At 40.1% G+C, this 13,324-nt stretch overlaps 1 protein-coding gene across 3 annotated transcripts in view; it reads left to right on the top strand.

The window, feature by feature from the left end:
• Window positions 1-12,074, top strand: part of DNAJC13 (DnaJ heat shock protein family (Hsp40) member C13) — a 123,874-nt gene extending 111,800 nt beyond the window's left edge. For 2 of the 3 annotated variants that reach the window (XM_034994710.1, XM_034994720.1), the window contains 3 exons: window positions 810-953; window positions 3,380-3,479; window positions 9,470-10,329. In XM_034994710.1, the coding sequence (XP_034850601.1) occupies window positions 810-953; window positions 3,380-3,479; window positions 9,470-9,576 (351 nt within the window). In that variant the 3' untranslated portion in view covers window positions 9,577-10,329. Of the gene's footprint in view, window positions 1-809; window positions 954-3,379; window positions 3,480-9,469 lie in introns of all 3 variants that reach the window. The other variant, XM_034994729.1, reaches the window with a different exon arrangement.
• The last annotated feature ends 1,250 nt before the right edge of the window (window positions 12,075-13,324 follow it).

Below are 13,324 nucleotides of genomic sequence, written 5' to 3' on the forward strand. Positions count from 1 at the left end.
GTACCTCTCAAAGAAGTAACCGGATGCTCTGAAGTTCAAACTTAAAATTGGCTTGGAGGGGGTTGTTGCATTGGAAAGAACTTGAGCTAGTACTACCCACTTGATGGCCCTGTGACCTCAGGCATGACACATAAACTTAACAACATTCAGATTCCTCATCTGTGGAATAGTTCTGATTCCTCACGGGGTTGTTAGGAGAATGGTATCTATAAAGGGAGGTACACTCACTAAATGTTAGTTACTTCCACCTCTTCCCTTTGAGCTTCAGGGTGGGTAGTGAAAATTGTGTGATACCTGAGTATTATCTAACTTTTATTAGGCTGGTGGGAAATGTATGGTGAATGCAAAGGTTGATGTTATAAGAAGACATGAAAAAAAATATTAAGATACCTCAAATTTTGTGCCCATTTGTGTGGTTGTGATTAGAAGCAGCAGCCCAGTATGGTGGCTAAAGGTCATGTTCAGCACTTCGTGGGCCTACATACAGATTCCATCACTGTCTGTGACTATCAGGTTTTACGCTCTAGGTGATGATTTTTCCATCAGTAGTAACCATAGTGGCTGCGTCATGACATGTTGTGGGGATTAAGTAAAATAATCAGTCTGCAGCATTTAGAACAGTTGAACGGCATGGAATAAAATCCCATTAAGTAAGAGTGTCCTTATCATTAGATCTATAAAAGAAATCTTTATCTGCATTAAAATGAAAGAAAGGAGTTTGTCTTCTTCCAGGTATGGGTCTGGGGTGAAATTGTTTCTTCAGTGAATTTTTTTCAGCATATTTATATATGCTTAATATTTTCTTTTAGGCCCTGAAAGTAGATTTGGTCCCATACCTCTTAAAATTACTCGAAGGCATTGGCCTTGAAAATCTCGACAGCCCAGCAGCCACTAAGGCTCAGATTGTTAAAGCTCTCAAGGCCATGACTCGAAGCCTGCAGCATGGAGAACAGGTGAGTCTGCACAGGGGTGACTTCAGTTTGCTGGGTACAGTAGGGTAGTCGCCGAGCCAAGGGTCTTGGCCATGGATGATCTTTGCACCTCTCCTCATAGACTCAAATAGTCACTTAGCTGGGGGGGTCTTTTTTTGAATACTGATAGCATGTTGTACATTTCAAGAAGAAAAATGCTGGAATTCTTCAGCATAGCAGAATATTGAGCATTTAGTGCTGGTTAAGGTTAATGTTTAGTTCTAGGATTTATTGCTGGGTAGTGATAACCACATTCATTAATCCCATAATGCCATTTCCGAATGCCATTTTAGTTTTATCCTCTTTCTTTAATACTGTGTCAGTCGCGTGCATATGCTGACTTCCAGCTGGCCCAGTAATTTAATTTTCCTCTTTGGCTTCATTCTTATTGTTGCTTCTGAGGAGTTCCTCATTCAGTGTTATCATCCAGCATTATCTACTAATGCTCTCTTGCTCTGTTTTTTTTTTTTTAATTCAGGTGAAATTTACACAACATGAGATTAACCATTTTAAAGTGAATAATTAATTTGTGTTTTGCGTATTAACAGTGTTGTGCCACCACCACCCTATCTAGTTCTAAAACATTTTATCACCCCAAAAGGAACCTCTATACCCATTAAGCAGTTCCTCCCCATTTCTCCCTCCCCCCAGCCTCTGGCGAGCACCACTTTGTTTCCTGTGAATTCACCTATTCTGGATATTTCGTATAAATGGAACCATATAGTATATGACCTTTTGTGTCTGGTGTCTGTCATTTAGCATGTTTTCAAGGTTCATCATGTTAATAGCATGTATCGATGCTTCATTCCTTTTTATGGCTGAAATATTCCTATATGTATATGCCACAATTCGTTTATCCATTCATCTGGTGATAGACATTTGGTGTTCTGTTTTGTTTTTTTTTTTTTAAGATTTTATTTATTTGCCAGAGAGCGAGAACACAGGCAGGGGGGAACGGCAGGCAGAGGGAGAGGGAGAAGCAGGCTCCCTGCTGAGCAAGGAACCCGATGCGGGACTCGATCCCAGGACCCTGGGATCATGACCTGAGCTGAAGGCAGACGCTTAACTGACTGAGCCACCCAGGCGCCCCAAGACATTTGGACTGTTACTCCCTACTAATGTTCTTTCATAGGTTTAAATTGTCTTTTAGTGATTCCACTGTGTTTGTGTAGAGTCTCACTAAAGAAACATTTGTTATGCCATTGTCCGTTCTATCCGTATCACCATTTGAACATTTTAAAATAATATTAAAGAAGAGAGGCCACATATCTTGCTGCAGTCATGAGCTATATGTTTAGAAGTATTTGGGGTTTTTTTTTCTGTGGGCGTTCTGAACTTGCCAAGCAGAGGCACTCCTGTGTACCATGTACAGGCAGCTGTCTTACCCTCGACCTGCCTCAAGATTTCTGTTGATGAAATTAGCCAAGTAACCCTGACACCCATCTTCCAGTCTCAAGGGGAGGAAACAGGTGTGATAATTTTCAAAATAGCAGCTCCTCCACCACCTTCACAAGTAATTACTTCCAGTGGTGGCTCGAAGCTCGACACAGGGAGTCTCTTGGACTCGCATGGCCCTGTGTGTATCTCTACTCTGTTGCCTGCCACCAAATTGTCTGGCGCTGGCTGTCTCCCCCACTAGGACTAGACTATAAGCACTTCAGAGACAGGCTGTCTTTCTCCTCTTTGTGTCCATTGTGCCTCCACATAAGGAGGGAGGTACCCAATAAATATTTGATCTGAATGTTAATATGCAAAAGACAGCCTCTGAGTTTTTTAATATGTATCACACAGAAATATGTCCTTCATCTTAGTCCATTACACTCTACACACATATTTTATACTCCTATATATACATACATACATCACAGATAGTATTTACCCATTTTACATGTGATACTCTGGTGCTTCCTGTATTAAACTGTTAATCTCAAGCATGCTGATCACAATCCTCTTAATCGATTTCATAAACTTCTAACAGGTCACAACCCATAATTTGAAAGGCTGCTTTAAGTTTTAGTTTGAGTTTGTAGCATCTTCTCCCCAGACCCCTTCCTTGGGAATACTTCATGAGCTCATGACACACTCTCAGCCAGTTTTTAGTATCACAAGAAAGTCTTCTGCCCAACTTACAAACAAGCCAGTAAATTATAGGTTCAAATACCAGCGTCCAACTCTAGAGGGAAGATTGACTTCTTAGGAACTTCTTTGGGTCTGGTTTAAGGAGATGTGCCTCTCCCAGTACCTGGTATAGAGTGATGAATGCTAGGTCTCGCTCCATCTTTGGATCTTTCCTCAGCTGACCTTCTTCCTTTTGTCTTGGAAGTTTGCTTTTTCTCTTTAGTTCTGTCTTCCAGTACCCAGTCCTTATTAATTAATTTGTGCTCAAAGAGTTTGCTCTACTTCCCTAGGTGAATGAAATCTTGTCTCGTTCTTCAGTCTGGAGTGCCTTCAAAGATCAGAAACATGATTTGTTTATTTCTGAGACACAAACAGCAGGATACCTCACAGGTAAACCGCACCTAATTGGTTACTCTAAGACATAGGGCCACAGCCACTTGAACCTTCCTTTTGTCCTGACTAGACTGAATGTAGCACTTAGAGTTTCTTCCTAGGCTGCTAGCCACCTGTCTTGGGGATGCTGCGGGCATGCGGTGGACCTCTGGGGTTAGCCCTGGACAGATGTCAGCTGCTGTTGTGTTGAATGTGTGCTGACTGAAACGTGGACCTTGGTCAGTTGTAACCCAATTAATTCATGGTGTCATAGTTGCATTTGGAGCATGATATTAAAATGTTTATCTTCAGCATGTAAAAAGTATAGAGAAATATCTACTCAGAAGTATCAGTATCAGAAACATGGTAGCATCGTTCCATTTCTGCCAGAGTAACAGTTTGAAACTCCAAATATGTACATTCATCTGTGAAATACTTTCCTTCTAAGTTTCTAGTGGTGATTCTGTAGTTTTACAAAATATTTACAGTTTGTCCTCTCAAGGGAAGAAATATGTGGGTACATAAAGGAAAAGATATTTTATTGTGTAAGGATCAAAAGATCATAACATTTTTGAAGTTCAGGACATTTGTCCATTTGACACACTAATTGCATAACAATTTTGGAATATTTGTTTTCATACTGGCTTCTGTTTAAAAAGAAAATCGTACCATTTTATTGCTTGCTATATCTGAAGATGAAATATAGTCTCTGGTGTAAAAGTTTTCAGTTAGAAATTAACCTTAAGAATAATAGGTGGTTTTTGCTATCTGCTTGTGTATAGTATGTATATATATATATATATATATATAAAGTCAGCTCTGCATCCTCCTCCAACCAGAGAGGATGTGGGTAGACTGAGAGGAAAAAAAATAGTACCCACTGGTTTGCATGCCAGTGTAATTGTTTTAGTAATCCTGATCACTAGTATAGAAGTTTATAAATCAGGAAGACTAAATCTTGAGTATTTAAAAATGGCAACTTCAGAAAACATTTTGCTTGTTTTTAATTTTAGTCTCAATTGTGACACTGCTGCTTTTTTCTTCACTATGACCGCTTTCATCTGAATCCACTAAAATGTATAAGCAGAGCCCTAACATTTATAAACACACGGTGCTTTGATTGCCAGCCCTGGGTGTACATGAATGAAGAGCAGTGTCATAGGTCTCACTTCTAACTTTTCCGTTCCCTGTCCTGTGATTTCTATGGAGAGAAATACCTAGAAAATGGTCTTTGTTTATCTCCTATCTCTCTTTCAAATTTGAAGTAAAGTTGTAGCTTCTAAGTAAGAGTATGTTCTCTTAACAGGCACACTAAAAACTTTATCTCCTTAGACTCTTTTCCCAGAAGTTTACATAATACCACCTCTTTGTGGCATTACATTCATTACTTTGTATCTAAGGATGTTGTGACTGGAAAATCTGCCTTATTTTTTTCCAGCTAAAAATAACTACTCATTTAAAGTTTGGCCCTGAAGACTAATAAGATGTAGATTATAAGCTTCCCTACAGGGAGACCTCTTTTTTTTTTTTTTCTAAGATTTTATTTATTTATTTGACAGAGAGGTAAAGAGCACAAGTAGGCAGAGCAGCAGGCAGAGGGAGAGGGAGAAGCAGGCTCCCGGCTGAGCAGGGAGCCCGATGCGGCGCTCGATCCCAGGACCCTGGGATCATGACCTGAGCCGAAGGCAGACGCTTAACCGGCTGAGTCACCCAGGCACCCCTGGGGAGACCTCTTCTAATTTGTTGTGATCTCCGTTGTGCTTGGTGTTCATTGACTTGACTTAATAGAGTAAAAGACTTGAGATGGTACTTGACTTACTAACAGGATGTGGGCCGAAAGGGTCTGTGGTTAGAATATGGAAGAGATAGGGATTTATCTTCAGGGACCTAGGTTTCCTTTAGAAATCTTTTGATCCTCACCCCATCAAATTTGCTAAAACTAGAGAAAAAAAGTACAGGGATTAAAAAGATTCCTATCTGTGCCTTTCCTTCTACTTGGATCCCTGGGGTGGCTTCTGAGTAAGGTGTGAGAAGAGCTATGATGAGCTGTAGGGAGGTAAGAGGGTTGGGGAGGAAGAAGAACTGGGGTCACAAATTTTTTCACGTCCTCCTTTGGGCCCACTCAAGGGACAGCAGGTTCTGTATAAAGCCGGTCTAAGGGGCAATGGTATAAATCCCAACTCAGAGATGGACTGGTGTTACTGTGGCCATTCCGAAGGCCCTCCTGAAGCCTGCCATCCACACGGGACAGTCTGGAATAGCTCTGAACTGTGTTGGCCCCCAAATTGTCCCCATTTTTAGCACATCACCAATCTGGGATATTCTTTTGGTGAGAGGTTTGAAAAGAATTTTCCCATCAGTTCCAGACTTTTTTGAAAGGACTGTTTAAAGAGTCAGAGCACTACCACTTGAATTGTTGTCTGCTCATTGTTTAGATTGCCAAATGTTTTCTTCCTGTGTTTGAGCTTTTCCATGGGTGCTTTGTATTGTGTGTCATGTGTTTGCTAAAGGGACAAGTTCTTTTAATAATGGTAAAATCGCGTGTATAACTCCGTGGAATGTATACAGTGGTGTGTTGAGTTGGAACTTTAATCGATTAGGATTTACCCCACCCTACCCTTGGTCTTGAGAGGATTCTCATGGTGGCCAGCCCCTCTCTAGTCAGTGTGCAAATGAAGTAAGGCACTATGAGAACACACTCCACTAGCCCTTTTTCTAAAATACCTGTGGGTGAGTTTGGCAAGTAAGTGGATTTTGTGTAGGAGATGGGAAAAGATAAATGAAAGTTAATGACTATGTCAAAGTAGGATAAGAAGGAAAAAAATCATTAATGAATGATTTTTCTTCACCCTGGCTGCTGAGCAGATACCATTCAGTCACACGCTCAGGATTGGGGTTATAAATAAAGTGTCCTAGGCAGGATTACTCATTGTTGATGAATTGAGATGAGACCGCCTGGTTCCATAGGCTCTCTAGCCTGGCATACTTGTTTTGTTTTATGATTAACACTTAATCTGAAAGTGTCTCAGTGAGATTTTACCCATGATGCAGAAAAGCTGTGGTTGCCTGTGGGCCCTGTTACTTAGCTATTTATTAGGTTCTAGAAGAGCTGGGTACTGACAAGCTCAAGGCCCTATAAAAATAATTTTAGTAGTGAAAATCCTCAATTTACCTCACTCATAAAATCAGTATAGGGAAGGAAGGAACAACAGGGAAAGGAAGAGAAGCAGACCAAGGTAAACATGCTTGTAGAAGTCGGAAATGAAGATGAAGAACTTTGTATACATACACAAGACATGTACACACATATATTTATATTTAATTGGAATTGGAGACGAAGAGCTTTATACATACACACACACACCTGTATATATTTATGTTATATTTAATTAGAGGCATGTGGAATAGTTCACTTGGCTTCCTAAGGTCATTAAAGGGAGAGAGGGTGCAGTTCTTGGGTCTCTCCTCAAACCAGTCTGTCCGTTCTTTACAGAGTTGGGGTTTTTTTTTTTTTACCTTGTGTTTTTCTTTTTACACCTGTCCCAAGACTACACAGTGTGAGCGATGTTAGGAAAGATTCCCTAAGGTCGTCAGTTTATCATAGGTCACTGACTGCTAAGGCAGAGCTTCCTCCTTGTTATTTCCCTGCTGAGAAGCCCATGTTCATTTTTACCAAAGCCCATGCTCTTTCCACTACTCTGTAACTGCAGCCAGTTCCATTTTGTGGGATTCTTCGTTAATTGTCCATCTTTTCTCGTTCTTAGGTCTAGCAGCCTGGCACAATGTTGCCGCCTGCCGCATTTCTGGCAGCCCCTACTCTGTCCTCCCATCTTTCTCTGGAGAACACAACTGCTCTGTCCCATCCTAATGACTAGACTGTACCTTCTGGCCCCTGGAAACCAGACGTGGTCTAAAGGAGAGGGCAGAGGTGTGAGGGAAAGAGCATTTCAGACTTTATGTACAGAAATGTCCAGGAATTGGTTTGCCCTTCCTAAAGCAGCAAATGGTGGGGCTAGATTTTGGTTTCTTGTGGATGATCCCTCTAGGCCCATCATTTCACAATTTAATTTTAGCCCAGAGGTTCCCAAACTTTCTCAATTCATGGTGCCCTTAATATCTTTGTGATTTTTTTTTTTTCAATCTACCCTTAGGCCAAAAGAAATAACCCAACGGTTAAGTTTCAGTATTAGGTCCAAACAACTTGAAAGTGGTTGTGTGATGTCCAATAAATGTTGCTGTGTTTCTCTCCAATTTAAAATATCTAGCAGCACCCCTGTGAATTTGTCCCAGGGTGCCTCAGCACACAGTTTGAGAACAGTAGCCTTAGTCTATTTTCTATGTAGCATTCATAATTTGGTCTCGTAGTCTACTCATTTGACGTGAACCAAGTTGAGTCCACAGTTGGAAGTGCTTGGGAACTTTACCGATGCCGGGTGTTTGGGGCTCTGTTCTTCAGGCTTCTATCTTTGCTGAGACCTACGTAATAGTTCTGTGGTAATCTTGCTGCTGCCTAAGGTTCAAAGAGTGATAGGTCGGTGCGAAGTGACGGTAACAGCGGGCGCTGTAGCTCTGCACTGCCCCGTTAGAGGGGGTGGGTTGCCCCAGTGGTCTTCTCCTGGGCAGTCCGGGGACGGCCTGGCACCCTGATGGGCAGGAGGCAGGAGGTGACAGATGCGGGCCTTACAGTTTCTTAAAAAGGGAAAATCCCTTTTCCACATTTTATTAGTTCAGGGTTCCGAGGGCCTCGGCCCTCTGGTTGGCATGTGACAGCTGATGCAGGCTGAAGTGTCTCTGGCTGTGTAATTACATGCTAGATGCAGTGTTTGCTCAGGGATGCGAGCCATTCCACATCCTCGGTACAAGTGCTTGTAAGGTGAACAAGATGAATCTGAATTGTGCCCCTCTTGTCCTGCATTAGTCCCTGTAATGTCTTAGCCTTCATCAAACTGCTCTGCTGTTTGCACTTCCTTTTAACTTCCCTTGCTGCTTATATTTCTTTTTTCCCCTCAGGTATCTCTCCTTCCCTTCTAACTGGCAGCAGCCCCCTTCACCTCAGGAGCGGGCTTTAGATCCGCTCTGCCAGGCAGCTTGCTAACTTCTGTGTAGCTCTCTGAAGCAGGTAGAGAACCATTTTGCTAAATGCATGCCGCTTCCACTGCCTTTCTAGTTCTAACCCTCTGATGTTCCTTAGCCGTTTGCCTCATTTCCTACAGTTTCAGCTGAAAGTATTGCTCAGTTGGTGGTATTACGCTACAATGTCTCTCGCAAGTACTCTGTACGGTTTGTGCAGTGCTTCTGGGATGTAATTGTCTCTGCAGTGTTTAAGATAAACTGGAGGGCTAAAGCCATTACAGAGAATGCTCATAGGACACATCTTGATAAATGCTGGCATACGTAGCATTTCCATGCACTGGAGATGGTTAGAATCAAGGAAGACCTAGAAAACGAAAATACAATACCTTTTCCCCTAGCATTATTATTTTGACCTATGACAGATGTCCAGAGCTTCCCTTTTTTAGAGATGTTGGTGTAGCAGCCCTGTTCATTTGGTGTTACTTGTTATGATAGCATTTCTTTGCACCAAATGAAAGTTGGTTACCTTGAATGTTGATAAAGTGTTTTTCTTGGGCATTTCATCAAGTATAACTTTTGGATGGGCTGACTGAGTATAGAGTTTCTTTCCTCTACTTGTTCCGCCCCCCTTTTTATTTCTTTCCCATTTGACATAGCTATCCTTTAGTGCCCAGGATTTTTTGAAACATTAAAGTCCCAGAATTGAGAAGGGACAGTTTCCCATGTTTCCACACCAGTGTGACTGTCCAGCCTCAATTTTGAAATAACATTTAACTTTGTCACCTAGTAAAGCCATACCTTGCAAATGGCCCTGTGTAGCTGTGAGTTAAGATGTGATAAGGTCCTTGACTAGCTTCTGACGTTTTTTAGAAAGGTCCGTGTTTTCCCGTGGCTCTGCTCTCTAGAAGGTGTGTGTTTTCCTTTCTCTCTTGCAGGACCTGGAGTTGCTGGCTACCTTACTGCAGGGACATCCTCGTCAGTCATGTCTAACCTGCCGCCTCCCGTAGACCACGAGGCAGGCGACCTTGGCTATCAGACTTGACACATTTGTGAGAGACAATAAATGCTGAAAGGCCAGTGCCCGGTCCACATTCCTCCAGCTGATACGTTGAAGCAAACTCTTACTGCCTTTCTCCTGGTTTCATGACAGTATTATTCCTTTTTCTATACAAATATTTTTATTTAGGAAAAAAAGTCAGTGATTCTAATTGTATCACATTGTAAGAAAGCACTCTGTGGATCAACCTAAGTGGGTACACAAGAATTTTTTTTTCTTGATGTATGTAAGCACATTCTGTTTCTTTATATCTGTTTACAAGACTGTGAATCAAGACAAAACTTTCTTCCTAGTTTTTATAATGTTTTTTTGAATTAGTGTGACTCTGGGGTTGAACTGCAATCTACAGAAATTGGACTAAAAGTCACTTATCCCCGGAAAAGGGTCTTTTCCTCTCCTGCATCGAGTCCACATGGCTGTCCTCCTCCACCGTCAAACACTATTAGGTTTTGTCCTTGCGCCTGTTCCCTGGTTTCCTCTCCTCAATCATTAACCTTCTGAGAGCTCACAGTACACGTCGGTATGTATAACTGGCTTTACCAAATTGAATGAAAAAGGAGCTTGTGCAAAAAAATTTAAAAATTTAAAAACGGATGTCAAGATGTTATGTAAGAGATTAGTGTAATTGTGAAATGTTCTATACGTTATCAGATATATAAAGCTTTCTATATTGAATGTACATTATACAGATCATTCATATGTGTACATAAAATTTTAAAAATAAAGGGAATTGACTGCTTTGTTAATGAGATATATTTGTTCTAATTTAATTTTTCCCATGGAAGACCTCATATCTGTTCCTAAGACAGATTTGGTGGTAGGAATAAACACAGACTTCCCTTACATTCACTGCTCCTTGGACAGACAACTACATTGACACATCTGATCATTCCTAACGTCCTTTGTTAATATTTCAGCCACATCTTAATTTCCAGAAACATAGCATTTCATTTATTTTCTCTTAAGTAATTCAGGAGTGGGCCAGCCAATATATTAATACTCTAATGTGTGAGACACATTAATTCCAATATTTTTAAGAGGAGGGAAATTTAGAGTGAGAACAGATTTTAAATAACACAGATCTCAACATGTAGGTCTCCTAGTATGATCACAAACTGCAAGAAAATATAAACATGTAAAGAATACAAACATTTCTTAAAGAATGAGGAAATACCCAAACCTTCACATTGCCTTTGAAAGCAAGAACCAAGTTTATTCCACAGTTGATGTGTAAACAGAGCTAGAATGGAATGGAATCGCTAATTCAGAATTTTGCATCATCTCTCAAAGATTTTGGAATAATATGCCCGTGTAAGTATTCTAATATATAACTGCTTTTACTTTCCAGATGATACTTGTCCTAAAAATATGTTCATTAAAAGAGATTATAACAGCTAATTTAGGAGTAGGTGTTTTAGGAGAGTGCAAATCAATATACTTCCTTTGAATACTATGAGAACATAAATATTGTATTTATGATATTTAAAAGGCTGTTTAATCTACAATCATTGATACTTGAATAACAGTAATAGCTCATCTTTATTAAACAGTGCCTGGATGCCAAACATCGTATAAACTTACACATACATAGCCTCATTTAATCCTCAGAGCAAGCCTATGGGCTTGATACTGATAAAATTTTCATCTTCTAGGTGAAGAACATGGGCTCAGAGAGGCAAAGCAACTTAGCAAAAGTCACACAGTAAGTAACAGGGTAAGAAATCCAAACTACTTAGACCTGACACCAAAGTCTGTGTTCTGAGCCATGATCACAGCAGCAGTCTCCAGCAGGTATATGTAACTAGGAAAACTGAGGGGGTTTTTGTTTTGTTTTTAAATATTTTATATTGTAAACTAAAACAGATACAGAAAATCTCACTGAACAAGTTAGTTTAATGAATCATTATATAAGGCAAATCACCCTTGAAACTACCATCTAGGTCAAGAACTTTTCAGCCTTTCCAGAAGCCCCTTCATGTGCACCCATCAAAATCACAGCCCCTCCTAACAAAAGTGACCACTTGTCCGACACTCCCTTGTGTTTCTTTGTAGTTTATCACCCATGTGTATATCCCTAAACGTTTGGTCTTGCACTTTTTCTTCTTTAAATATGTTTTGGGTCTTTTTTAATCTTGTGGCTCCCCTTCCATCCCCTTTTCCCCCATAACTTTGTTGAAGGCCCCAAGGCCATTTTTTGTTTTTCCCAGAGTTTGGAAGTTACTGATCACACACTCCTGGTGCAATTCAATTTAATCCTCTGTCCTTTACATCCAGGAGCTTGATCAGATTCAGGTTCCATCCCTTTGGCAAGAGTAGAGGGGTGTTGGGTTCTTTTGTGTAGAAGTACATTATGTCTGTAGGTCATGTGATATTCACAATAATGGAAGCTCAGTGTGACTAGATCCATTTGTACGTCAGGAGCTACCAAATGCTGCTATTCTGAGGCCCTTTCTTAGTAACTGGAATATTTTTATAAGAAATGCTTCCTGCAAAAAAAGAAAGAAAAAATGTTAAGCAGGACTACATCAAACTAAAGTTTCTGCACAACAAAGGAAATCATTACCTACTGAATGGTAGAAAATACTTGTAAATCATATCCAATAAGGGGTTAATATCCAAAATCTGTAAAGAACTCAATAGCAAAAAATCTGATTGAAAAATGGGCAGAGGATCTATATAGACATTTCCAAAGAAGACATATAGATGGCCAACTGGCACATGAAAAAATGTTCGACATCATTAATTATCAGGGAAATGCAAGTCAAAACCACGAGGTACCACCTCACACCTGTTAGAATGGCTAGTATCAAAAAGGCAAATAACAAATGTTGGAGAGGATGTGGAGAGAAGGGAACCCTCGTGCACTGTTGGGAATGCAAACTGGTGCAGTCACTGTGGAAAACAATATGGAGGTTCCTCAAAAAATTAAAAATAGAATTACCATATGACCCAGCTATTCTACTTCCGGGTATCTATCTGCAGAAACAAAAACACTAATTGAGAAAGATACATGCACCACCTGTGTTCTTTGCAGTGTTTTTTACAATAGCCAAGATATGAAAACAACCTAAGTGTCCGTCAGTGGATGAATTTGGATAAAGAAGATGTGAAATATATATATATTCAGGGGAGAAGGCGTTCGGGGGTAGGCAAAATGGGTGAAGGGTGTCAATTGTATAGTGATGGGTGGTAACTAGACTTACTGTGGTGATCACTGTAGTTTCTACAAACACTGAACTGTTATGTCGTATAACTGAAACTAATATAATGTAATATACCAACTTTACCTCAATAAAAGAAAGAAAAAAGGAAATGCTTGCTTTTATCTGCTATTTGTTACCCAGTGGCACATTTTGTATGGGAAAGGCAGGAGGAAGGCTTAATTCATTTCCTTATCAACTTTCAAAATAATTAATTTACTCCCTGTCCTCTTCTGAGGGTGACCAATTTGCTTTCTTACTAGTACCATTATTGTCGTATTTTTTAGTATCATAGATTTAAACATTTGCTGTGTTTCACTCCTTTGTTCTTATAGGCGTACCTTGTTTTGTTGCACTTGCTTTATTGTGCTTCACAGATACTGCATTTTTTTTTTTTTTTTTTTTTTTTTTACAAATTGAAGGTTTTGGCAATCCTGTGTCAAGCAAGTCTTGGCACCATTTTTCCAACAGCATTTGCTCGCTTCATGTCTCTGTGTCACATTATGGTAATTATTGCAATATTTTAAGTTTTT

This window comes from Mirounga leonina, unplaced genomic scaffold, assembly GCF_011800145.1.
Source record: "Mirounga leonina isolate KUSES-001 unplaced genomic scaffold, KU_Mleo_1.0 Mir_115, whole genome shotgun sequence".
Lineage (NCBI taxonomy): Eukaryota > Metazoa > Chordata > Mammalia > Carnivora > Phocidae > Mirounga > Mirounga leonina.